The sequence below is a fragment of the Lampetra planeri genome, chromosome 30 (assembly GCF_965212315.1).
Source record: "Lampetra planeri chromosome 30, kcLamPlan1.2.h2, whole genome shotgun sequence".
NCBI classification, from domain to species: domain Eukaryota; kingdom Metazoa; phylum Chordata; class Hyperoartia; order Petromyzontiformes; family Petromyzontidae; genus Lampetra; species Lampetra planeri.
Window position 1 is genome coordinate 1534279 of NC_136136.1, and position 27789 is coordinate 1562067.

At 51.7% G+C, this 27789-nt stretch overlaps 1 protein-coding gene across 1 annotated transcript in view; it reads left to right on the forward strand.

Annotated features, from left to right (window-relative positions):
• Positions 1-26675, forward strand: part of LOC144728729 (kinesin-like protein KIF26B) — a 43081-nt gene extending 16406 nt beyond the window's left edge. The window contains exons 5-12 of the mRNA XM_078608337.1: positions 2121-2386; positions 7818-8001; positions 9170-9329; positions 11550-11712; positions 12138-16722; positions 21383-21609; positions 25795-25945; positions 26479-26675. Coding sequence (XP_078464463.1) covers positions 2121-2386; positions 7818-8001; positions 9170-9329; positions 11550-11712; positions 12138-16722; positions 21383-21609; positions 25795-25945; positions 26479-26618 — 5876 coding nt within the window. The 3' untranslated portion in view covers positions 26619-26675. The remainder of the gene's footprint in view (positions 1-2120; positions 2387-7817; positions 8002-9169; positions 9330-11549; positions 11713-12137; positions 16723-21382; positions 21610-25794; positions 25946-26478) is intronic.
• The last annotated feature ends 1114 nt before the right edge of the window (positions 26676-27789 follow it).

A 27789-nucleotide genomic window follows, 5' to 3' on the forward strand; every position in this document is an offset into this window, starting at 1 on the left:
TGACGTAGGCGCCTCCATCTTTCGAGATCTTCAGCCTCTTCCCATTGCAAGATTCCCGCTGCTCACACTGGTCCCACCAGCCGATCCGGAACCATCCTCATCACCCTCTTCCCTTCCGCTTCACCATGCAGAAATTATCTTGCTTATATCTCCAGCTGTGACCCTCTCGAGATGTGTCCTGCGTATGCCACGTTCGGAACTGTCAGTAATGATTGCTTTGTAGCCGTTCTCTCTCAGCTCATTTTCACATCTTCGCTCATCTTATCACACCATACTTATGTTTTCCATTCTTTGGTAACACCGAATATAAAATATATTTAGTCTTCCCGAGACATTGTGTAATTGGGTTCACTCCCGGATAGATAAGTTCTGCGTTAGAAAATGTGTATAATGTGCGCCTCTGTGGAAACTGCCTGTACTCACAGGCAGCAAATGTGGTGCTATTGGATCACCTAAAATATTACAGGACAAAAAAATTGGTCGGCTGACTTTACTCCTTTCGGAGTAATGAAAAAAAAGGTTTCCTTGCGCGTGCATGGAGTTAACAGATTCGGAGATTGCAACAAAAGCCATTTACACCTGCAGGTTTAGCAATTTTGTTCCGTAAATTAATGTATCTTCTTCACAGCCCAGAAAACAAATAAATATTATCTTGTAAATAGTGGCATTGCATGCTTGGCATTTGCTATTAACCCTTTCCCGTTCTGAGACATCTGCATGTTGCAGGTTGGGTCTTGGTCAACGCTGAATCTTTGAAACGTGGAAGCGGTTAGCGTTAATTTAATTTAGAGAGGCATAGCGCCGTTGTTTTTGTATGTATGTTGAACTTCTTTCACAACATACGTAGCCAACCATGGTAATTGAAGGTGGGTGGGAAGGACAACAAACTAAAGACATTGTACTCACCGCAGATGTGTTAGCGACACGACCACACTCTATTATAGCTGGTGCCAAACTGTGCCACGCCCTCCCGCATGGCCTCGTGGGAGCCTCGGTATGTCTTGCGGCCTGAAGACGTACCGATACAGTTATTAACTGAAGACGTATACGTACGTCATCAGAATGGGAAAGGGTTAGGGGGGGGCCTTTCGAATTTCTCCCCTCTTTTTGTAGCCCAGAGCCTGGGCACCTCCAGCCTGTAGCCCCTGATGCAGTTGCAGTGCCTGCACACTCGATAGCTATGCCGCTGCTTATACATGTCCCGAGGTTGTGTCCTTGATCATTCCAAAACAAATTGAAAGCTTCTTCAGTGAGAAAGTAGACTTTAAAATTAGAGGCAGGCACGCAATTATACCACTCTCAGGATCATTACTGTAATGTCACTCGTAGAATTGTAATCGAACATTAATTGGGTGGCATTACTCAAGCATGCTATGAAATAATTCCTTCCCTTTTATAATTAACGAAGCTTCGAACTGGTATGGTACAGCCTTGGAGACCCTGCCTGAGTGCATATCTATAAGATAAGAGTTATTTTATTTTTGGGTTGCAATTACCTTCACCTAACGTACTCTGTTTAAATGACAACTGACTTTGTCCTATCCCAGCAGAAGCTTCTTACGACCACTGTACGAATTATAATACGTTCCTTTATTTTGCTTGGAAAGCCTCTCTGAGTCTCACAACTCTCTTTTTGTATTTGGCCAATCCCATGAATTGTACCCGGAGAAAACTCACACACGTGGGGAGGGCCTGGTTGGGAGTAACACTTTTTTCCACTCCACACTGCTCTACTGCCATCGACTGGCCACCTCGCAGCCCATGCAGTCTCCCATCCAAGTTCTAACCAGACTCAACTCTGCTTAGCTTCTGATATCGGATGATATGGGGGCACCCATGGTAATAGCAAGCAAATACTATTCCTTTTCCACTAGCACGCGGTGCCAGTGATTTTTCCAATGGACATATGCTGTGTCGAACCCAGAACAGAACCGTGATACGGTGGGTCTCAAGACGCTGTGAGGTCACAGCGTCGGCGCGTCTATCGACATGTGTCTCGACGCGTTCGTCGCAAATTTTAACTCGCAACCTTCCCCGGAACCACCTCGCCGGTTCAAAGTTATTCATGCAATGGTGATGTGATGATCGTGGTGGTGACGACGATGATGATGACGCTGCAGGAAAGACGTACACGATGCTGGGCAGCGGAGACTCGAGCCAGGCGCTCGGCGTGGCTCCGTGTGCCATCTCGTGGCTCTTCCGTCTCATCGAGGAGCGCAAGGAGCGCACGGGGGCACGCTTCTCGGTCCGCGTCTCCGCCGTGGAGGTGTCGGGGCGCGGCGAGGCCCTGGACGACCTCCTGAGTGATGTCGCGTCGGGCACTACGCAGGACGACAATCAGTCCCCCGGGGTCTTCCTCCGCGAGGACCCTGTGTGCGGCACGCAGGTGGGCCGGGCCATTCTCATTTGCCGACGTAGCCATTCATCCATTCAAGCCATTCTGGTTGTGTGGTTGTGGTGGGGGAGCGGCAGTGTAGCTGTCAGCGCTACGCTGCGCTATGAGCCCGGTGACAGTAGTTCGATTCCCGCTCACGGCCAACACGCAGTGATGATTGTCTGAACTGATCTAGGGCCTCTCCTAGGTCGACTTGACCTCAAATGAGTACCTGGTACGGTGGCCGGGCGTGGTGTTGGCCACCCATCCCCTCGTGTCCCGTGTCGGCCTTCCTAGATACTCGCTAATTGCAGTTGTCCCAAAAGTCTGCTTAATGCTATGCGGGCGATCTTTGTTGGCACACTGGACTTGGAGGTTGCTGGCTAGATTCTATCTCGGTAGTTGAAACAGTTGTGCAAGCTTCTTACACCCCCCCTGCCTCTGTCCACCCAGCAGTGCGAATGGGTTTACCACAGTCAGTCGGTGGGCAGGTCGTGTGTGGCGGGGTAACGAGTGGGTAACTCACATCTCTTCCAAGACATCTGCCAACGTGGAAGAGTTGGCAAAATACACTTTAGTGAGACTCTAAAGCTCCCTCTATCGGAGAGCAAGCAATTGCAGGGCTGCACCTTCACCTTTTTACCTATTCTTAATAAGCCAATAGATAAAGTTTTCACCATGCCATGTTAATTCTAGATTTGAAGTTTTCGTGACTGCAAGGATCCATACTCTTTGGTTTTTTGGTGAAGTCACGTAGGTAAAAAATAAAATAAATTAAAATTGAAAACAACAAAATTTTGTTTTTACGAGCATGCCATGTTAGTCATGGGGGTAGAGTTTGACCATTCCTCAGAATGCTGGCCAGTACGTGTTTGTTAAAGGGGGGGAGGGGGAAGAAAGCAGCATCGGTTTTAATATCACTTTACACGGATGTTAGCCGTCTTCAGGCCAGTCAACTTTGACTGCACAGAAAATAATCAGATGAATTGCAGATGTTGGATTAGCAGTCGTGCACAAGCACAATAAACAAAAAAACATGTTTCGGGGAGTATTTTTTTGTCATAAAATCACTTGAGATTAGATGTATCACTTCGTTTGTGTAAATCTGAGGTCAGAGAAATAAAAAGATCACTTTGGCTGATGGGCTACAAGACAGCAGGGTTTGTGGGAAAGGACACTACCCTGAGTATGGGTAAGAGCGAACTTGTTGTCTAACCCAGCTTTGTGAGATTTGTAATTGGTGTCTTGATATGGTACGACACCAATTGCTAAACATTTGGTGAAGGAAAAAATAAAATAAAAAAGTTGATATTTATAAAACAATGATGCATTTGTTTGTGTGCAGTCGTTGGCAATCGGACTGTGACCATTCACTCGCTGCATTCCAGAATGTGGTTTTCAGCCAATATTAAAACCCAACAACAACAATAATAATAATGGCATATTCCAGATCTGGGCCTATATTATATTCAATAATGAAATATATTGTTACAGACCTGAGAATGCGGTGGTACGTGCTCTCTATGTAGATATTTCTAATAAAATAAATATACCGCATTCAATTTTATTTTATCATTGGCAAATGGATAACAATCATAATTTGAGCAACAAATTTAATTTTCCACCCAATAGCATCCCTTGCCTGGTAATAATGTCATACCCTAAACCAGTCTGGAAATTCCATGATGGGAGTTATTTGAGTAAATTGAGCCAAATACATTGGCGGCTTTCACAGACGAAATATAGGCAGCAACATTGAGCAATTCGTGACGGTGCCTCCTCGTTGAATACGCGATGTACACAACGCCTCGATGTGGCCACACACACGCGCACACATACGCGCACACATACGCGCACGCACACGCACACACGCACACACACGCGCACACAACAACAACAACCGCCATTCGCCACTAAGTGGCGGTGACGTCACCACGACGCTTGTGCCAGGCCATGTGCACCTTGAGGCCACGTGAAGTGTCGAACGCCCGCTGGCAGGAGGTCACGGGGCAGACCCAGGTGCCACGGGTCGACTGACCGAGATGACCGAGATGACTGGCTGATGCACCACCTGTGCCCCCTACTGTGCCAACTTGCTGTGCTTTAGCCACCCGGCGCTCCGCTCGTTGTTGTGAGCGTCGCTCCTCCGCCCTCCGTTGTTGTTGGAGGGCGACTGCCTCCAACTGCCCAGTAGCGTCCTTCACGAGCCTCCTCCACTGAGGCCGATCTTGACACCGCTGGTACCAGTCATCGGCAAGTCCACTCAGCTCCACGTCCTCCTGTACCACATCACTCCATCTCTTCTCTAGCCCGTGCCGCGCCCGTTTAGCAACCCTCGATCCGGCCGAACAAAAGCTGTTTAGGCATGCGGTGGCTGGGCATGCGGGCTACATGACCCAGCCAACGCAGCCTTGCCTGCCGGAGGAGCTCACTGATGGGACTTTGCCCAGATCTTTCAAGGACTTGTGAGCTCCTCACACAATCCAGCCTGGTTAAACCCAGGATGGATCGTAGGCAGGCCAGCCTAAATGTTTCCAACCGGCGAAGACGCTCCACTAGGGGGGTCCACTTTTTCGCAAGCATAGAGAAGGGAGGGAATGACCGTGGCCGAGAAGACCTGAAGCTTCGTGCGGAGCGACAGACCAGGTAGCTTCCACACAGCGTTACGCAACCGATGAAAAGATATTGCCGCTCGACTGATTCGGAGTGAGACCTCTGCTGATAAACTGGAGCCGGTCATGAGCACACTGCCCAGGTATGGGAAACTCTCTACTCTCTCCACAACTGCCCCATCACCGATTGGGAGTTGTGGGGGCGGAGTGCCCGATGGTACAAAATACCCAGGCAGGTGCTTAGTTTTGGTGGGGCTGATGGTAAGGCCCCACCTCTTAGTAGCACACTCCAGTCTCAGCAGCAGCGTCTCCAACTCCTCTTCTGAATGAGCAGCTATTACCAAATCATCGGCATACATAACGTGGTTGACCAATAGGGAGCCATCCCTTGATCGCACCCGGGCGTCGATCAGCCTCCCATTATATCTGTACCAAATGGTAATTCCCCCGGTACAGCTATTGAAGGCTTCACGAACTACGCAGTCGAAATAGATGTTAAATAATGTGGGAGCCAGAGGACATCCCTGTCGCACCCCAAGGTGTACAGGGAAAGGCTCCGACTCCCGGCCACGTAGTTTTACCCGGGCCCGCTCACCATCATGAAGGTCCTTAATGATCGTGAGCAGAGGGTCAGGGACTCCGAAAGCACGAAGAACAACCCAGAGCCCAGTCCTACTGATGGTATCATAGGCCTTGACCAGGTCAATAAAGCAGAGATGTAGGTCTTTTTGGAATTCCCTACACCTCTGCTGTAGCAGACGGACAGAAAATATGGCATCTGTGCAGGACCGCCCTTTCCTGAAACCACATTGGGGCTCCGCAAGCCTCTCCTCAGCATGCCTAGCAAGGCGATGTTGAATAATCCTTGCCAGGACCTTACTCGGCACACTGAGGAGTGAGATGCCCCTGTAGTTGTTACAGTCGGTACGGTCCCCCTTCTTAAAGAGGGGGACCACCAGGGCATCCTTCCAGTCCTGCGGAACCCGTCCAGTGGTCCAGACTGTTGTTATGATGTCATATAGGGCAGTCTGTGCACAAACGCCACCCTCCCTCAGCATTTCGCCTGGGAGATCATCTCTGCCCGGTGCCTTCCCTGGTCTCACGCACACACGCACACACGCACACACACGCACGCGCACACACAAGCACACACACACGCGCACACACACGCACACACATGCGCACACATGCACACACACACGCACGCGCACACACACGCACACACGCACACACACGCGCACACACGCACACACACAAAATACAAGCCACCTTTGCTGTCCCAGCTGCAGGGTAACGTGATGGTTATAGATATGCTGGTGTGGCATAAACCATTGGTGCGTTCACAGATGACACGATGTAACACAATTTTTGTTCCTGGGTATTAAGTGTTATTTTTTTTATTGCTTACGCCTCGAAAGTATAGAAAATGGCTATTATTCCCCACAAACTTTGCTTCTGTGACCAAGACTTTATGAATGAATGACACAAATCCACACGTTTTCTCATTGAAAATAGGTAAATTAAAAAATATCACTGGATGTTTCATCTCATAACAGGAGGCTGATGGCACGTTTAGAATCCATCTTGAAGAGCACCACCCCACCTCCACCCCGAACAAAAAAGATGTTCCACCTCGGGAATTATCAGAATAGCCGCGTTCTCGTGATAATTATGCTGCGATACGTGCCATAGGCGATTCACCACGTCCACTGCGACAGACGCGCAGTATGCGGACTGTGTGTGTGTGCTGTGTGTGTGTCACTGTGTGTTCTGTGGGTGTCACTGTGTGTTTGTGCTGTGTGTGTGTGCTGTGTGTGTCACTGTGTGTGCTGTGTGTGCTGTGTGTGTGTGCTGTGTGTGCTGTGTGTGTGCTGTGTGTGTCACTGTGTGTGCTGTGTGTGTGTGCTGTGTGTGCTGTGTGTGTGTGTGCTGTGTGTGCTGTGTGTGTGTGCTGTGTGTGTGTGTGTGCTGTGTGTGTGTGCTGTGTGTGTGTGTGCTGTGTGTGTGTGCTGTGTGTGTGTGCTGTTTGTGTGTGTGTGTGCTGTGTGTGTGTGTGCTGTGTGTGTGCTGTGTGCTGTGTGTGTGTGCTGTGTGTGCATTTAGGCACGATGAGCAGGAATAATATCCAGCGCCTAGAGTGGTAGTTGCGTTTAGACGCTGAATAAATGCAATTGTATTGTAAAAAACAACAATGTATCACCCCTCTTTCAATCAGTTTTCGGACAAAGGCCTGTCCCCACTATATATATAGTCTGGGCTATACCCACACGATATATACAGTGTGGGTATAGTGTACAGTGGGGAGCTGTAGCGTAGTGGTTTGTGCACTGCGACCCAAGTTCGATTCCCGCTCACAGCCAACATGGGTCACGAATATCTGAACCAGTCCTGGGCCTGCCCTAGGTCAATTCAGCCTCAAATGAGTATCTCGTGCATTGTCTAAACGTTGGCACCGGGGAGACAAAGGCGGCCGGGCGTGGTGCTGACCACCCACCTTCTCACATGCCGTGTTTCGCCATCGTAGGTGCTCACTAACAGCACTTTGCCCTTACAGTTTGTTAAAGGCTAAATGGGGGATCTTTGTCTTTGAATAGTAGCGCTCCTTTCAACAACAGCCTCATTTAAATTCCACACCAATCTAGTGGTGGGCTTAATGCGGAATCCCCGGAGTGACGCCGCTCTAACCTCCACCAGTTTTGTGTATCCCTGCTCCGTCACCGGCTCTGCCCTCTCGACACCTTTGCAGAATGTCGTGGGCGGTGGTGAGCAGCCCACTACCCCCGAGGTCAACCTTCCCCCCCCCCGTCGCGCCCCCCCCCCCTCCCCGCTAGCTGGAGAACCAGAACGAGCTGCGCGCCTCCACGGCGGAGCGTGCCGCGGGCTTCTTGGACGCGGCGGTGGCGGCTCGCCGGGGCGGGGCGGCGGACGCCAGCGAGGAGGACCGTCGCAACTCCCACATGCTCTTCACGCTGCACGTCTACCAGTACCGCATGGAGCGCGGCGGGCGCGGCGGCAGTAAGCCCGAGCGCGTGTCCGGGTCGCGCGCCGTGCCGTCCCGGGGTAGGGTGCCCGCCACCTCTTGTGTATGGGGCGCCACGGTGGTGAGATGTTAACTACCTTGCCTGGTATACAGGAGGGTCGTGGGTTCGATTACCCCGACCCTTGACTCCTGTATATTTGGAGTTGGCGTGTTCTCCCCGTGGTCAAGTGGATTTTTCTCGGGGTCTTCCAGTTTTTCCCTCCGCATTTCGAATATTTGGCTGCTTTAAATTTCCACGTGATAAGCCACTTCGTTGAGCTATCATTTGTGGCCAGGTGGCTTCTGCAAAAGGCCAATGTAGCTCAGTGGGCCTTACCTGGTAAAATAAAAAATAGTTTAGTTTAATATGTTGAACTGTGCTTATTGGAGGTGCGGGGGAAGGACAACAAACTAAACACAGAAAGCAATTCTAAAGAAATTAGTTATTAATCTAGATGATTTAAAAGTGGAAAGCTCCAGTGGCTTCCTGATATCGGAAGGAAGCGTGCATAAGCACATCTGAAAGTGCTCGATGCAGTGAGCGTCTTTGTTCGATAGCCAGCCAAAAGACGGAAACTGGGACGGGATCACGGGAAGATGATCATCTTACAATATCACTGCGTAGGAACTTCAATGATGGGACACTCGGTTAGCCGCTTACTTAACGTGGCTACTGAGGCTAGGATGACCTCTATCCCCTGTCTGTCCTGGTGATGACAAATTACCACAAAAGCAGCTTCACCTGTCTGAAGTGAGCGCCGCGGTGTCCCTTGATACGATGAGGCCCCTCCGTAGCTGTGTATCCAGGTGGTTCAGGGGCAGAGCGAGCGCCAACTGTGCGTAGGATTTTGTGGTTGTGCTTTTGGATTAAACTGAATTTTATACGGCACCGTGCCTAACGTTTTACTCCATGCCCTGGGAGGTAAAATCAAGATTCCCATAGTTTTTGCTTGGTCATTGGTGACCAAGCAGAAAGCCAAGAACGTCTTTTAATGATAAGTGATGCAAACATTAAACTGTACATTCAAAAGCAGGCAGATATTACAAATTTTAGTTAAATTTCAAAAGTATTTAGTTCTTCTCGTGTGACACCCCCCCCCCCAAGTGTATAACGGGACAATGTGTTCTGTGCCCTCCCTCCCTCCCTCGCGGCGGTGGCGGCAGTGACGGGCGGACGCAGCCGTCTCCATCTCATGGACCTGGGCAGCTGCGAGAAGGTGCTGTGCAAGAGCCGCGAGCCGGGCTCGGGGATGTGCCTCTCGCTCAGCGCCCTCGGCAGCGTCCTCCTCGCGCTCGCCAACGGGGCCAAGCACATCCCCTACAGGTCAGAACGGAGCACGTGCCCTGTGGGTCAGAGCAAGGGTGGTAAACATGTGCCATGTGGGTCAGAGCAAGGGGGGTAAACTTGTGTCCTGTGGGTCAACAAGAGAGTAAGCATGTGTCCTGTGAGTCAGACTTTACTTACTCATGCCCTATGGGACATATAAGGCGACCTGTGGGTCAGAGCACAAGGGGTAAACACGTGTCCAGTGGGTAACAGCAGTGGGGTAAGCATGTACCCAATGGGTAAGAGCAAAGGGGTAAGCACGTGCCCTACATCAGTGGTTCGCAAATTGTGGTCTGCAAAAACAAATCCTACAATTCCGATTATTTAAAATTTGGATCAAAAAATGTTATCGCTGCACGGTGGTCGACGAAAACATTTGTAAGGGTTTGGCAGTGGCCAGGGGGCCCCTAAAGGCTGGGAACGGCCAGGAAGGGGGCAAGCGCAGGTTCATGATGTGGGGGGGGGGGGGCACCTCACAGTCCACGTGTCTCCTTGATCCATTCGAGATTTTCCTTCCGTGAATTTTCTTTACAAACTCGCCTTTCTCAGAAGTGGACGTGGGTCCACGTACTCGAATGGAAATTGGGTCTGGTGCTCGTCGCTGTTGTAGGTCCTGAACCAGCGGTGGAAATTCCACATTCATATGACGGGTGGGGGGGAAGGGGGGGCTACTATAGCAATAGGATAATAAGATTTCCCTTTTTCCTCATTCGATTGAACCCAAAGGGGGACAATTGTTTTAAATATAAACAGTTTTGCAATATGTGGTAGCTGATTAAAGTCTGAGCTTACTACTAAAGGGGAGTGAGTCCAGAGGGTGAGAATTAAATTTGCGTGAAGCTAACTGGCAATGTTGGATGCAAAGCAAAGACGATGCGGTAGCAAGTCACCCCACCGTGTTCGCCTCAACGTTTCGCAAGAGGCTTTGTTTAAGTTGTGTCGTCAATTTATCTAGTTGTTCGCCAATGGGGTTTTTTGTTGTTGTTTATTTCTACGAGAATTACGAAGATTGCTTTTGTGTCTACAAAGCCGATGAAAAGAGTCAAAGCTTGCCCCGCTCTCGTGACAAACAAAATCAATTAAATGTTTCGGTGTAAATTCATCGCCGCCTTATTAGTTTTCGTTCTCCTTGTTTCTGTTACCAGTCGGCAGCTACACGTAAATGTTAATTTAGTGTTGTGTAGAGCACTAATTAAACCACAAAAATAGACAAGTAATGTGCCAAATTCCAAACCTCCAGCCCTTGTAAATATCAAGTACTTCCATTGTTCAGCGTGTCTGTACTGGTGGCTATGCGAAATGAAAAGACTCTAATGAATAACATCTAAACTGCCGTTTAACAGCAGGAGAAACCATGAACTATATATATTTAATTAAGATGTCTTTCTAACACGCATTATTTATGAGGTTTTTTTGAACCCAGCGATGAGAATAATTTTTTGACTGACTTCTGAGAGCAATTTATTTTTCCTCCCAATGAGATGAAAGGAAATCCACACACACACACATTATACTGACCTGTGTGCACAACATGTACTCGCTGCACGGGTGACATACGCAGGAAAGCACTCGCAGACGTACATTCTTCATCAGCGCAGCACAATGGCGGCCGTAATGATGAACGCAGTTTGAAGTTAATTTGTGCAGTGTTTTGAATTGCTTAATTGAAATCTAATTGAAATTTGTAATTTACATAATTTACTCCATTGGAGAACATTTCTAAATAATTCATGAAGAATTCCCATTTTAGTTAATTGCAGCAGGATCAACCTGTCACGCGTCTACTCTCTGCATATATAATTTTTCTAGATCATGTACGATATATACACACATACAAAAACGCCAGGTGCAGTGGTGGCACAGTGGCTAACGTAACTTTGTTGTGAACCCGCCGAGCAATTTGAGTTCAACTCCCAGCCGCATCTGACATCAGCGGTGAGCAATATCGACCAAGAAAGAATAGGCCCTTGCACAAAACAGATTTGAATGCGTGTGCCAACATTACAAAGCCAGTGTTGCAGGTCAAAAAATGTACCCGATGAGTGCCACTGATTTGCTCGCAGTGATGACGATATATCCGTTGAGGAGTGGGTAGGCCTCACGACGTACCTGCGGGGCCGCGGATTCCCCCCGCGCGCCTCGTACACGAGCGAGCGGCAAATGCGTTGACACCGCGTCGCTGTGTCTTCCCGTGGGGTTGATGGGGGGAACCGGCAGGGAGAGCCGGCTCACGATGCTGCTGCAGGAGTCGCTGGGCAACATCAACTGCCGCACGACGATGATCGCCCATGTGTCGGCCTCCGCGGCCCGCCACGCCGAGACGCTCGCCACCGTGCAGCTGGCGGCGCGCGTTCACCGCCTGCGCAAGAAGAAGTCTCGGGTGAGGGGTGGGGGGTGGCCCCCCACACGCACCCCCCCCCCCACCACACACGCTCTCACTCTCGCGCCTTCGGTAACGACGTTTCTGCAACGTGATGAGTTCCTTGTTTGAGGACAGAGTCAGCCTCGGGCAGTGTTCTTCACAAATGTTTTAGAGGGGAAGCCACTTTCAACCGTCAGTGTGAGGGCCGCCACACATTTTAAACCATTGTGGTTTGACAGCAGCACGATGATGATGGGGAGTGTTTTCACCATTTGTGTATTGTCGAGGGACGCACGTCGGGGGCCACACTAAAGGCCACCAGGGGCCCGCCAGTGGCCCACGGGCCTTGCAGTGAAGATCACTGGCCTAGGGGAAGCCCCGCTACGACACGTCGAGATACCGCTTAACGTTGCGTGCGCGCGCATGTTTCCCCGTCTTTCCAGTCCGCGTCCAGTTCGTCGGGCGGGGACAGCTCGTGCGAGGAAGGGCGCGGCCACCGTGGCCCGGCGCCCATCCGCCCGTTCCACCCCCGCCTCATGGCCCTGGATCCTGAGCCCCCTCCGCCGGTGGGCAGCCCCGGCATGCGGCCTCCGCACCGGCTGGGCCTGGCGAGCGAGGCGGAGTACTCGTCGAGCAGCGAGCAGTCGTGCGACACGGTCATCTACGCCGGCGAGGGTGGAGACCTCACCGACAACGAGGGCCCCCCCGAGTCCGTGCCGGTGTCCCCCGCGTCGTCGTCCAACTCGGCAAACTCGGCCAACTCCTCTGCCAACTCGGCCGCCTCCTCGGCCAACTCGGCAAACTCGGCCAACTCGGCCGCCTCGACCGCCTCCTGGACGGCCGAGGGTGACCGGGCACCGCTGCTGAGCCGGGAGAGCGAGGATGCGTCGCCGGTCACGCCCACCATGGCGATGAGCGACACATGGGCGGCGGTGGTGGCGGCAGTGGCGGCGATGGAAGGCCAAACGGGAACTTCTCCCGTAGAACGATCGGATGCCGCGGACGCCGCTGGCGACGCCACTTCTACGCCGGCAGGCGAACAACCGCCCGCGGAGCCGGCCAATCCCTTGGATCGCGACCACTTCAAATGCAAGACCTTCGCCGAGCTGCAGGAGAGACTGGACTGCATAGATGGGAGCGAGGAGCCCGGGTGTTTCGCGTTCGTCGAGGCCTCCGCGGCCACCGTGGCCGAAGAGGAGCGAAAGGCGGACGGCCGTGGCGTCTCCGCCGGGTCGCCGTGGCATGCCGAGGACGAACCCGCAAAGGACAACAACAATGAAGCGCCCGCATCTCCGTGCGCGCTCGGAAACGGCTGCAAAGCGCGCGGCAAGGGGGAGTGCGTGTCTTCCGAAGTGTCGGCGGATAAAATCAACAGGAACGAAATACCGAGCTGTGGTAGCGGGGCGGGAAAGGCGCCGGGCGGCGGCCTCGCGTGCGTGCCGATCGCTCTGCCGCTCGCACCGGGCGGCGAACGGGGAGGGAAGCTCGGCTCCCCGGAGAAGAGGGCGACGGGGAAGCGGTCGCTGCCCAGCCCGGCCCCTCCTCCGCCGCAGTGCAGAGGCACGGAGTCGACGGCGTGCAGGGCCCACGCGGCAGGCGGCCTCCGAACGAGGACGCCGCCCGTGGGAATGAGCCCCCAGGTGGCCAAGCGGGTCCTCGCGCCACAGCGGCCGTCGCCGGCGGCGGACGCGGAGGGCGGCGTGGAGGCAGACGTGCCTCCCGCTTGCGTCGATGGCCCCTTCGCCGCCGAGAAGACGGCGCACCGGCTCGACGAGGAGAGCGGCACGGACGACGAGCTCGTCTTCACGCTCGACCTCCTGCACGCGCTCCTGGGCGGCGGCGACGGCAGCGGCAACAACAACAGCACCGGCGGCAACGGCGGCAACGGGCGACGGCCGATCAGCATCATCAGCTTCACCAGCAACTGCTCGACGAGAGCGTTGGCACCCGGCTCGCGTCCCGTCAGCTTCGTCAGTGTGGACTTTGAGCCGTACTCTCCTCCTCCGCCGCTGGCCGACACCGGGGCAGGGGCGGCGGCCCCGGCAGTGAGTCCTCCGCATTCGTCCTCGGCCACGGGAGTGGGCGCCTGCGTGACCAGGCTGGTGGCGGGCATTCCCGTCGCCTTCTCGAGCCCGGCGCTCGACGGCGAGCCGTTCTCGGGGCGCGTCGCCGGCGAGGACAACTGCAGCAGCAGCAACGGCAGCAACAGCAGTTGCCGCTCGTCCATCGGCTCGTGGCTGAGCGAGCTGAGCAACGCCGGCAGCCTCGGGAGCGAGGGGGAGCAGTCTTGCGACAGCTTCGTTGTGCAGGCCATGTGCGCGGGAAGCGGGGAGCAAGGGGAGGCGGAGCGGATTCTCCCGGCGATGCGGTCGTCGTTGGAGTACGGCAAACAGGAAGGCGTTGTCGGACTCTCACAGGATGGGCACTCGCCTGTGAATGGGTGCTACCAGCAGGTTAGGGCACGGACTAAAACGATGGACAATATCGAGCTCAATGGAGTCATCTTTGCTGGGGATTTTAAGAAATTACCCTTCGGGGATTTAATGGGGACCGTTCTTGAAAGGTCACCAAACCTGCAGTCTGGGCAAAGCAAGGAAGGTGGCCGGCGCACAAGTTTGATCATTTGCGGGGACTTCAAGGACATATCCAACCTTGAGAAGAGATTGTCTGCGAAACACGGCGAGGACGATTTGGAAAACCACAAGAAGCAAAGCGTCTTCCCGTGTCCTGCGAGCGGGGCGCAGGTGGTAGCTGGTGGCGGTGTAAAAATTCAGCCGGCGGTCATTAGGAGCGGCATCTCTGTGCATCCTAGGATAACCCCCAAGCCAGCCGTGGCTCTTTTGGAAAAGGTCCCATCTAGGGGCACTCCCGGATCTCCTGCCAGGCAGAGCCCCAAGGCCAAAAACTGCGATGGTTGCATCAAACCGCCTGAGCCGAGGTCGACATTCGAAAATCCCTGGGTGATGCGGGAGCATGGCGAGATGGACGGCCTGGAGGAGAGCACGAACGTGAGCCATGGGAAGCCTGCTGACGTCTGCACGAGCGCTGGCACAGCTGCCGAGAGCCCCGCTCAAAGCAACGGTAGCTCCCAGGCACCCGGCGGGCAGGGGATCAGCAGCGACGCTCTGAGAGCTGGCGGAGAGATGCAGGGCGTGGACCGAGTGAGCGGCGGCGGCGTCGGCGGCGGTGGCTACGGGGGCTACTCGCACACGCTGCCGACGAAAGCGAGCGCTCACGGGAAGTCTTCGGCGATGCACGGCATTGTGAGGCTCGGCAACGGTGAAGCGACGTCTCTAGACCGGGAGCAAGTGGCGACGGTGCACAGCGCTACGATGGATCGCAAAAAGGGAGCTGCAAAGTCGAGCGGCGGCTGCGCCGGCGGTGGCACTGCCAATGTGTTCCTCTTTTCCAAACTGAGGAGCAGCACTCCTCCAGCACCGCCGGTCCGCAAGTCCAGCCTTGACCAGCGCAACAGAGCGGGGTGCAAGGATTCACCCGGCGCGAACCACGCGTTCTCCTACGCCGACACGGAGGAGGCTTTCAGCAGATTGCTGTCACCCAGCCGGGGTGGAAGCGGCGGTGGCTCCAACTGCTCGACACCAGCGAGGGGGAAATTGGAGTTGTCGGCCGAGCAAGGATTCAAGCGAAGCTTCACGGGCAGGAGCGACAGCACGGAGAGAACTGGAAGCAGGAAGCATGCGGCGGACGCGAAGATGTTGACGGATGGACACGGCTGCGTGGCGCATGCCAACTCTGCGAGCAGCAGGCTGGGACGACTGATGTTCAGAATTTCGGGGAATGGAGGATCGTCAGCGCACAGCACCCTGGCGCAGGAGGCCCTGATAGCGCACACGAAGCTCGCCGCGGAGCTTTGCTCCAAATCCTCCTCCGTTTTCGGCTCCAAGAATCGCAGTCAGTCGGCAAACGGCGGCCCACCTCCAGCCAAGGCGGCTCCTCTCAGCCCTCTGTCTCCGTCGTCCTCGTCGTCGTCCTCCTCCAAGACGCTGCCACACCCGGGCAGCACGCGGAGCTCCAGCTTGCCCGCCAGTTCCCGCGCCGCCACGCTATCACGCTCGGTGCAGGCCCTGCGCAGCAAGCTGGGCCGCGGCACGTCAGAGAGCTCCTCCAAGGCGGGCCGAGCGACCAACAGCCGAGTGTCGGAGCTCGCGTGCGGCTCTCCCAAGGCGTGCTCCTCACCCACGTCCCCTCCGCAGTCGCCTTCGGCACCGACGTTACCGGTCGCCGGAGGATCGGGAGCGGCGACGGCGGCGGCGGCAACAGCAGCCGGAGCGGCCGCGGCGGTCGGGCCGATGGGGAGCGGCCGCGGCAGCCGGGGCTTGCTCCCAACGGTGGCCGACTCGGACAGCGGCAACGACAGCGGGGTGCAACTGACGGACGAGAAGCCTCCCCCGGCAGGCTCGGCGGCGGCCGGCGGAGCGCCGGCATCGCCGAGCGCGGCCTCCTCCTCCTCCACGGGCGCCGGCGCCGCGTCGAGCTCGGCCGTCAAACTCGCGCTGCCGTCGCCCTACAGCAAGGTGACGGCGCCACGGCGGCCGCACCACCGCAGCAGCGGGCACGGCAGCGACACGAGCAGCGTGCTCAGCGGCGAGATGCCGCCGGCCATGGGCAGCGCCGCGCTCTTCTACTGCCAGAACGTGGGCGGCGGCGGGGGGATGGGCGTCAAACCGGGCTGCGGCCTGGCGGGCGGCGGCAGCGGCGGCGGCGGCTCGGTCGCCGGCGTGGTGGCTCCCATCCGGCGCGCGCTGCGTGGCAGCCCCCTTGCCGGGACCAGCAGCTGCAGCAGCAGCGGGTACGAGACGGGAGCCAGGCAGGAGCCGAGGGCCACGGCGGCGGAAGGCGCCACGGCCGCCGCCACCGCCGCAGTCATGACGGTGAGGTCGGCGCCCAACTCGCCAGCGTCGTACAAGCACGAGTCGGCGGTGAGCGACAGCGGGCAGCAGTCGTCCGGCAGCAGCGGGCACTGGTCTCCACGCAGCTTCAAGTCGCTCAACAGGAAGGCGCTGCTGGGTGAGTGGTTGTGTGGGCACGGTGTGTGGTTGGAACGCGGTGTTTTCGACTTGCGATCCGGAAGTCGCCGGTGTCGATCCCGTGGCGCAGAAGTTGAAACGGTGGGAAAATTAATTCCATCCCCGCCTCTGTCGCCGCTGCCCACCCAGCAGTATAAATGGGTGACGTTGCAGTTAGCCGATCAGCAGGCGGCATGTGGTGAGGTGGTGTAGCTGCTACCCACCTGTTTCAGGGCATCTGGCGGGCGTAGAATGATGGGCTAAAATTACCCTCTCGAGGGGCTCAGCAGAGCTCCCGCAGGTGGTGGCCCTTCTGCCAGCAGTGACGTGAGAGAGGAATTGCAGGGCTGACCTCACATTTTTATAATTGCAATGTTGAGCCAGTAGTCCATTTATCAATCACTGCTGCTGTCAGTTAGAAACGTTTGCTAGAATGTATCTTCATGGTAACCTTGGACAAGAGGAACAGGGATGCAGTTTTTCAGGAACCTCTGATGGTTTTTGCATGATGCACGCAGGCCGAGGGCTTTTTTAACGTGTTTTTGCGTGTTATTTGAAACGTATGCTTCCGTGTCATTATTACTACTTAAAATTATTAAATAATGTTCTTAAGTTGCGCCAAACATTTCTCAATGTTGTTTTGTTATTGTCATTTTGAACATGGGGAAAATTGAAGGTGCCCTAATTAGTATGATATACATAAAAAAAACAACTGCTTTCGTCTCACTGTCAATGCTCGTTAACAATTAATATTACAATAACAATTTTTTTTAAGAAATAAATTGTATCTGTCAGGCTTTGTTGAGTTGTTAATTGGGTGGAATTGGACATTGTAAGCATGTGCCTAATTGAACTAATTTGAGCATTTTTTAACTTCTATGCTACGATTACATTTTTTATTAATTATCTAGTCCGATTTACCACATCATCAAACTAATGATTATTCAATTGTTTAAAATATGAATACCCAGAAATTCTGGTCTCTTCTTTTTTCTATTAACTGGGCATACCACAAACCATTTATTTGGCTGCGACTGCCACATAGTTCGCTGGTCTTGTTTGGCATCGCGGGCTATCTCTTAAAACTCAACAATGCGGTCATTATAAAGGTGTCTTCTCAATTCTCCTTGCCAGGTGCAGCCAAAAGGGCATATTTGTGTGCACTGTAACACCCAGCCGGTCTCGAATTACATCTATTGGTTACACCTGGCCCTCTAAATGGACCCAGGGAGTGGCCTTGAAGGTGTACCTGGCACTTAGAGATCGTGACAGCTGATCAAACAGAGAGGCTCTCGGGCACACACTGGCTCTCAGAGAAGCCTCAATATTTCCGCACATATCCCAGGAATGCGTGACGCAACCACACCAAAGCGCGGTTGTGCTTTGTGTGCGCACGCGGCTAATACACATGCATGCATGCTTGTGTGTCGCCACTCGGCCACTTGTCCGGACTGTTTGCAAAATAAGAGCATTCCTCGTGCCTCAAAAAGAATGCTTGAGAAAGTGGTGTGTGTGCAGCTCATGTTTGAGTCATCGTAATGAGTGGCACTGTGGTGCAGCAACATTTATTTAATTTAAAATTGCACGTGATTAAGTTTCTTGGTGAAAGGGGCTTTTAGGAAACAATTCAGAAGAGTTTGCTTGTATATAAGGGCTCTTCATTTGGAGCATCCCATGGCACTTTACAATCATTATTTTAACCAGCTCAAAAAATAGAGCAACGCAAACAAATGTGAGTTAACAATTTTATTTGAAATGTTTGATTGTGCCAACAGATTTTCTGATTTGACTTGGAATAGAGTACCAGATGCAGGATGTATAACAATTAAAAGCCATTGATGTTGCTGATTGTATATGGCTGCTAGGATTTTAGAGTCAGGAAAGCCAGCAAAGAAAGCATGACATTCATCAAAGAGAGAAATATCAAAAAGCAATAACAAGCATCTCGGGATCTTTCAGATAGAATTTATTTCAACTTTATGACATTCCTCAAATTATGACAAAATGCTTGGCTTATGAAGGATAGATCAAATAGGCTCTCACAAGGCCTTGTGCATCATGGCACATGGACTCCGCCAGGGCCTTGTCACCACAAATTCTCGGGATGGGGTCACTCGTGGGGCCTCGCCAACGACCATGATATCACAGCAAGAGTTGGTGGTTGGGGGGGGGGGATGATGGTGGGTGGGCGAGGTGCCAGGATGGTTGTCCTGGCTGACGGTGTTGTCCTGTCGTGTTGTCGGACTTTTCCTTGAACTCTGCTTATGCTGGGATCTGTGGTGGCTGTCATACCCTTCGTGCCTGGGTCATTGGTTGGCCTTTTGTGATGCCCTTGGCTCATTCTTTTACATCTCGTTCTTTTCTTGACCCTTTTTACCCCTGCGAGTTTTTATTTTCCCGGTTTGTGTTATATAAGGCAATTTGAGGTGTCATGGAATTTTAAATGCAAATCATTATGTTTAAGCTTTAAATGAGTTTCATGGAAAACAGAATGATAGTTGGGTGTCTTCTTATGTAACTGCAATTCATGTCACACTCTTGGGCCTTGAGGTCGGAAGTTAGTTACCGTGGACATAGGATGTAACTACATACTTCTGCATTAGGTTTTTAGGGTTGTACTGTAGCGATCTCCGATGTGTCTTCGGGGTTGTTTGGCACGATGTCCGACGTTTTGCCCCACGTGCTGCAAGAAGCTCCCAGCACGCAGAGACGAACAACGTGTGGGATGACGTTAAAACCCATCGGAGAGTTACAGCACATAAATGTTTGGCCGCTTTTCATCTATATAATGTGTCCCAGCAGCACGCTACCGTGAGTTTATCTGCATCTTTGCAATAGTCCCCTTGTGTGACTTGTTTGATGTGCCACTGATGTGCGTTTTTGTTTTGTTTTATGTCGAGCTCCCTGTGAACTCTTGAGCTCAGAGGGAAATGTTATAGAAGCTTTGTCGCATTTTTAACTGCAGGCTGCTGGGGCTGTGTTTCATCAGCCTTTTCTCTGTGGCTTTGGGGCTGGACTTTGTCATCACACAAGCAACACTTTCGGAAGGAGGGTGTTTACAGTGGAGCGAGACATGGTTGACTGATCTAAAGTTTTTCCCGGTGATATGTGATAGCCTTTCTGGTTGTAGAATCTCTTTGAAATGCACATTCAACAAGAGGCTTGCTTGCTCAGAATCTCTGTAGCTGTTAGTCTTAAAATACAAAAAGTATAATATATGTAGCTGGTAAGACCTGGCTTAGGAGCACATGCTCATATATTTGTGAACAATAAATAACTTTAAGGGACATTATTGCAGCTTTCTCAATTACGCAGTGGGAGTGGGAGGAAAATGTAATAAATCAGTGAATTGGAAAGCAGGGCAAATGAACGAAATTAATTAACAAGAACCTGGAATGACCTTGCAATAAATCTCCCAACGTATTCTGGAATAAATTATTGGTTTTGTTAATGCAGTACTGGAATTGGGTGTAGGAGTAGAGACCTCGGCTAATCGAAAGCAGAAAGGCCAAAAAACCCAAACGTGTCTTGCCCGTTGTTCTGCATGTGTGAGATTCCTGTAGTGAAATGACGGGAGCTTGTGCCATCAACTGCGCTAATGAGGTCTGTGATGGATCGTGGCAAACACAAGCATTCTGTAAAACAGTCCAGAAGGAACGATGTGACCGTCTCGTGAATGCCACGTGGCGGAATTCTTAAATTTCAATTCGCTTAGAAATCAGACGGGAGAATAAAGCGAGTCGTGCGTTGGCATTTTGGGGTTAAATGCTAAATGCTGTACCTTGTTGAGGTGCTTTTACAACAAAAAAACCCAGGGTAATCTTGACCTTGACCTTGAAATGAGACGCTGCCAACAGGAACAAATTGGCTGAAGGTTTTTATTTATTTATTTAGCATTGACCTGAGACGACCCAGAAATCCTAGGATTTACTTGGCTGTGGTGACATTGAAGATTGCGGAAATCGCTTTAAAAAAAGTATATTTGTGTGGTGCATTTTAGGTATGCATTTAATATTTTGATAAGTAAGCCTTATTACCATCACCCCAGCCACCAAATTTGAGAGCCGTTTTTTTATTTTTGCTGAGGTCACGCTCGAACTCTAAAATCAGTAATTTCTAACTTGGTAAAATTAACTGATTTCTGCTTCATCTATCTGTGCCACCCAATACCCCCCAAGCTTTGTTTTTTAACGCTTCCCAGCTAACGTTAGGAGCGCAAATGCATTTGCTCTGTCCGTCCGCCTGCGTGTCACACAGGAGCAGGATCACTTTAGTATGAAGCTGTGTTGCTCATGGGCCACATTGATCAAACATATAGGCCATAACGTCGACAAAACCAGTGCTAAAAGGATTTGGCTTGACGCCTGCGGCCTAGTGGCTGGGGTGCAGATATATGACCCCCACCATCCCGATGATGGCATTGTATGCGACATTAACCCGTAACGTCAAGCTTCATGCATTGCGTGACGTGAGTGGCTTGAAACCTACTGTCATTATCACTCATGAAATCCGGTAAAGTATCAACATTCACAAATTCTACTCTCGCCCGACATTTTTTAGACGCCTAACCATCGCGAATGTCTAGGCCTTGCCGTACGTCCACGCGTGTGCGTGCTTTTTTCTTACTTTTCCTGTTGTTTTGTTTACATTCACTTGTTCAGGCTCACAGCGACGGCGTCTGGCCCACCAGCCCCATCCAGCAGCTCCTCCTACGCTGCCGCCCGTGGACGTGCCGCCGTGCGTGCCGCCGTGCGTGTCGCCGTGCGTGTCGCCCGCGCGCAAGGCGCCTGCACCACCACCCCGTCGCGCGGACCCCCGTCCCGCTCAGCGAGTCCTCAACGAGCCCTTCGAGATCAAGATCTACGAGATCGACGGCGTGCAGGCGGAGGTGAACACCGGCACCCGTCGATGGCGTCTTAAAACGAATTTGGGGGGGGGGGGGTGGGCAGAAATATTTCGTCGGTGGAACGTTTACCTCGGGGGGGATGCGTTCCCGAAAAGGTGCGGCGATGCAAGTCGAAGCGACGTGAATCAAAGAAATTTTACAGGCTTGGGCGATGGAGGCAAAAGGCTGAGAGGCCATGGATAATGAGAACGATCAGACGATGCCGTCAGCGACGTGAGTGTGGGGTTGAGGCGACGCAAATCGGGTAGCGGTGTTAATCATTTTTAAGTGACGACGTATTTGCGAAACAACGTAAATCGGCCTATTCCTGTATATGACTTCGGCTGACGATAATGATATTGGGTGTAAATCACGGAGCATTGACGACGACGGCTGCTGCCGACCAGAGACCAGAGTGTGAGGCCGACTGCGACGATGAAATCAAAGACTCTGGATGAGGACGCAAACTCAAAACAGTTTAGTCACATTCACAATTCTAAATTGTTCCTCTTTATTACTGCTACTCTTCATTATCATCAGCCATGATCAATCCACTTAAGGCCTTCATCCAGCAATGGATTGATTGATCATTGCTGATGATGATGATGAGTAACGTTATTAGAGACAGCAGCGCACCGAGGAAGGTCAAACACAGTAATTGCCTCTATACGTATGTCTAAAAAGATTCATTGAGTTCACCGATTATCTGAACTGATAATTAATTATAATTAATAAATGGCCGGGGGTGGGGGAGTACTGGTGGAAATTGCACGCCTCCTGACACCAACATTTAACAAATTAATAGGCTGTCATGGACTAGACAAACGTAAAAAAATACCGACTACCTTAGCCTCCAGCTGCTGCCCCACTTCTCGTACTCCCACTCCTACGTGACTCTTCCCCGGCACCATTAACGTCCTTCTCAATGCACTACTGCCCTTTGCATATGACACAGAAATGTACCCCCCCCCCTTCCTTCCTCCTCCTCCCTGCTGTGCTGTTTGTGAATCTGCACCACCGCAGTGAACGTTTGCGAATGCGCGAGTCGTGCAAATGTCGCTACGTCGTCGTCCTCGTCGCAGACGCACTTATTCAAAAGCCATCGGCTGTCGGGTGCACATCTTCCACTGAATTATAACCAGCTTAAGAGCCACATCAGTGAATAAATACGTTGAGAGTTAAGAAATAGAAATTGCACCAAAAATGTAGTTAAGTTTAATATAGCTGTGAGTTGCATACATTTTGAGTTGCACAAACAATTTACCCGGATTTCCCAGTGATATTTCTGTCTTGTTTCCTAAGATATCACGGCAGTATATGAGAATTGTAAAACCATGTCAGGCGAAGCTCCTGCAAATAATAGTAATGTATACGTTCATGACGAGTTAATGTTGCACTTAGTTTTGCCATCAGGGAAGTTGCTCTTTCTCTTTCTCAAGTGGAAAAAAAACTGCCACCGCCGTTGAAGGCATTAAAGTTCGGATAAAAATTTCAAAAGGATCCTCAATGTGTCTTTTTGGTTCTTTCGGTAAAGTCACGTAGAAGGCTGATAATCGGTGAACCCCTTCTACGTGACTTTACCGAAAGAACCAAGAAGATGAATCCCTGCAGTCACGAAAGCTTTAAATCGAAAAAAAAGATCCTCCGTGTGTGAGAGCTTTTCATAGAATGCATCTTTTAAGAGAATATTAATGTATTCATTCTCCTCCGTATGTGTGCGCGTGTGTGCATTATGTATGAGTTGCCCTCCGAGCATGTTCAGAAACGCAGGGGGAAAGGTCCAGATTTTATTAGCGTGGGGCATCCACCAAGGGGACCCCCAGGCGTGTCTCCGTTGAGCTGAGCACACCTCGCTAATGCAAGCGGGCAGATATTGAATTGCAACGGCATCAGCCTCCCGCTGCAGGGAATTCCAATACATCCCATCGTATCGGCCTTGCGCATGCAACGCTTCATAATGCCACGTTGTCCCACGCCTAATCCTGACAAACGTGACATTTCAGCGACCATTTCGGTCTTGTCTTTAAGTAAAAACAAAAAATGCCTCAAATGACGTTAATGCCGTGTGATGTGATTTATGTCTCTTCCTTGCTTGCCGGTGTTGTCCTCTTCGTTATGCCTTCTCCTCCAGCCTTTCCAAGGTATTGATGAAGTAAGTCTTATGTTTTGCCGATAACATATTGCTCTCTCAGATCAACAGCAAGTCCCATCTTTTGTGGGCATAATTTGGTTACAACAAGAAGGGAGAAAGAAAAACATTAAATCGAGAGATGGAAAGGAATAGTAAAAAAAACGATGTCAAGCGTAAGCATTATTTTGACGTGGCAGTTGATGGAAATGTTTAAGGTACAGGGTCCGGCAATGGTATTTGAAATATCTGGTCTGGTCGGCTGTTGCCATTATTGTAAATAGTTAAACATTCTCGGAGATGAAACGGGCATGGAGAATAACATCTTGTACGATGTTCGCTGGCAGTCACCTGAATTACAATCACGGTACAGCGCCGGAAATAAACCTCTGGTCTTTGACAAATGCCGTTCCGTCACCCTCTCACAAACACGGTAAGTTCAAGACGATCCATGTGAAACCAGCAGTTCACGGTGCCAGATGTGTTATTTTAGATTTAAGTTCTTTTTAAATCGGTGAAAGCATCTTTGGATTGTTTAATATTTATTAAATGCGACTTGCATTAATTATAAACAGATGAGAATTTAGTGATTTTTCAAAGCCACGTTTGAACTCTGCAGGAAGGTGGACCAAATGTAAATTTCGACCCCCACGATTCTTGATCTGGGAGGGCTAAAGACACATTGTTTGATCGCTTTGTTACATCAGCTTTTGTGGCTCTCAAGTGCTGCTAGATTTATGCTGCACCCTTACGTGGAATTTCTCGGATTTTTTCAATTTCTCAGCCCCTCCGCGTCTTTTTTTTGGTTGCTCCCTCGAAACATTTTGAGTGGAATGTGCCCAATATCACTTCGCTTTTAATCATTCTTTGTTTAATGTCACACCGACACGTGACATCTCAGAATGAATCCATGCATCAGCTTTAATGCCTTTTAATCAGAGCTGTGTAATTAAACCCAGGTTCATGGCAGAGTCAGATTTTACTCTGGGAGTCGGGTCACGTGTGCTCAATTCAGAGGTGCAGACACTTTGGTGGCAAGTGGCGGGTGTCCGGGAGCGGTGGGTTTCAGGTGGTAGATAAAGAGGTCCATCGATGAGAATGTCTCCATTTCGATGAAGAGGACGTCATTCTGCAAACGATGCCCCCACACACCTGCACCGTATCACGTAACTCTTGGTGCGGTGCGTGCGCGCGTGTGTGTGTGCAATCGGCTCATTCATTGTGGACTATGCCATTTCTTTTATGGGCAAGTGTCAGCCCTGCTCATTACCCCTGAGGCAAAACAGTTAATTCTATTATTAATACATTTTCATGTGGCCCTTGGTAATTTTAGTCCATTGCGACCATGCTCATTAAAGCAAAACAGACCTTGCTGTGAATTCAGGTTTGCTCCATAGCCCTGCATTCAAAGTTCCCATTGTTTCCCATTATTGAGCCCCCTTGATGGCTTAATGTATTAATCAGACGTCACTGTTAATTTGCATATGAAATGAGCTGGTACCCATTACTGGCCGAAGCACTGTCGGCAATATGACCAATTAATGGGAGGGCGGGGGGCGGGTATGGATGGGTCAGTGGCCAGAAAGATCCAGAATAGACTCTTAATTAAAAATATATAACGAAAAAAAAAAAGGTGGTTTCACTGACATCAAATACCCCGATGTTTAAAATGACCACAAAGCGTTTCAATAATGCCAAACGAAGGTATGACATCGTGTTTACACGCCTTCATGAAGGTTTATTTGTTATGGTAACAATTCAGATGCATATTATTAGGGGCCAACTTGATTCACCGATGCGCTGCTCATCCTTCAATCAGTTGGGCCCGCAATCCTCAGTTTGGGGAGCGGTGCAGACACATTCGTGCCGCTTTGTAAGAGGCCAACTTGTGTGCTGACGTCGAGGGCGTATCGTTAAATGACAGTCGACCCCGGGGGGCCCCCACCACGACTGCCTCTCACTCCTCCCTTACGCTGACCCCAGACTCTCCCCCCCCCCCCGTGTGCGCGCATCCTCCGCGTGCCGCCCCCCACGCCCCCCACGCCCCCCGTGCCCCCCAGCTCCTGGTCTACTTCAGCGACCGGCTGAAGCGGGTCGAGGAGCGGCACCAGCGGCTGGCGGAGGTGCAGGACAGGTATCTGGCGCTGCGCCTCGAGCTGGAAGCCTCCATGCGCCACCTCATGATCGAGCCAAGCAAGTGGATCGCCGAGTGTAAGCATCGCGAGCCGCAGCGCCACTTCCAGCCGCCCCCCCTCCCCCCCCATGAAGCGTTTCTTCCATGGCGAGATGTTAACGACCTCGCCTGGTATACAGGAGGTTGGTGGGTTTGGTCGCGACCCTGACGGTCGCCCTGATTAATACCGCTGGCGTGCTAAACGTAAATATACGCCGCCGCCTGCTTCACAGTGGACTTTAAATGTCCCCGTGACAACATTCGCCCACCAGAGTAGCTCATAATGTGTCGGCATCGTGCTCTACATTTTCCATGTTTTTTATCCGCGGTTTACTCAAATGGGATTATAATGGAAACCAACACCCCCCCCCCCCCCACTGAGTGTGAAAACTTGGAAGAAAATAAGAGCCACGAGGCTTTACTGAGTAAACAAGGATAATAATAATAATAATGAACAATAGTGTCATGCTAAGCGCTGTAATAAAATGTGCGTAATATTCACCATTTGCCATTATTATAATCGTCGTGGTGGTCGTGGTGACGTTCTCGGCGCTTGTCTCTGTGCGTGAAGTTGAGGTGGACGGCGAGCTGGACGAGGCCTCGCTGGAGTACCTCGACTGCCTGGAGCGCGCCACCGAGCGCCTGCAGCAGCGCCTCAACGTCTGCAAGTCGCACATCATGATCATCACCTGCTTCGACGCCACGCGCTGACGACGCGCTCCGCGGAACTCCTTGGCGCGCGCTCGCGCCGGGGAGTCCAGGGTTGGGGAGAGGCGGAGGTGGCTGGTGGAGCGGGGGGGGTGAAGAGAGGCGGTGGCTGGGGGGGGTGAAGAGAGGCGGACGAGCGTAGACAAGGTGGGGAGGGGGGCTGCATTGGCAGTGTCTGGGAGAGGGGACTTGAGGGGGTAAACGCCGACCACCACATTGTTTATATTCGTAGCGAACGAAAGAAGGAGTTTTTGACTGCAGTGCTTAACTCCAATCGCTCCGCTGCGAGCAAAAACTGAAAAGCAGACTTGTTTGCATTTATTGGAGACACTTTGCCCCGTGCTTTTCAATGCCGTTTGTCGATTCTGTCACGGTCGTGGTACCAACAATTTGGCCCACCGCAAAGCGATTCGCCGATCAACCTGCCAGCTGTGGCCTCGCCCGCTCCCGCGAGGGCACAGAGTCAATTGTGGATGGAGATCCTTCCTGATGGGAGGACGATTGGATGTATACCGTATATACACACAGCACATGCAGCATTTGGTTTTGTTTAGGCATGTGAATCTTCTGTAGTGGTGCTAAATGAGTATCTTTCACTCCAAGCCAATATTTCTAAATTAAGCCCAAGGTAGCGCGTCTTAACTTCCATTGTAACCACACGGCTCCTCGTCCCCTTCAACTGCCTCAAGTGTTTTCGGGTCGTCTTCATTGCTGCGGGTTTTTGTGATGCCGAGATCGGAAGTTTTTTCCACGGAACACCGCCATTCAGATCGGGGTCCGCGCGTGTCCCCTTGTGATCGACCAGCACTCTCATCAGGGCTGCGTCCACCAGCGTTGCACTGTAACAGCCATATCCAGAATAGCGACACGTCTGGCTACGGAAACGCAGGTCTGCGTGCGGAAATCAAGCGCGCGTCTGTGGGATTTTACAACTTCGTCATTGCCGCGATGGCAGGAAGCACGTGTCCATCCCATGCCACCTCTGGAAAAAGGAAGCCTGGTTTGTGGGACTTCAAGTTACGTTGCAACGACAGTGAAAGGGTTGGTGGGGAAGGGGAATGTGATTCTGGGAAGTGGAGGTCGGAACTGGTCAAATGACCGTGGGAGATGTTTGTCAACACGGCGCGAGACAGAAATATGGGGATGGCCGATACCATCGTGGTAGGATTTTTTT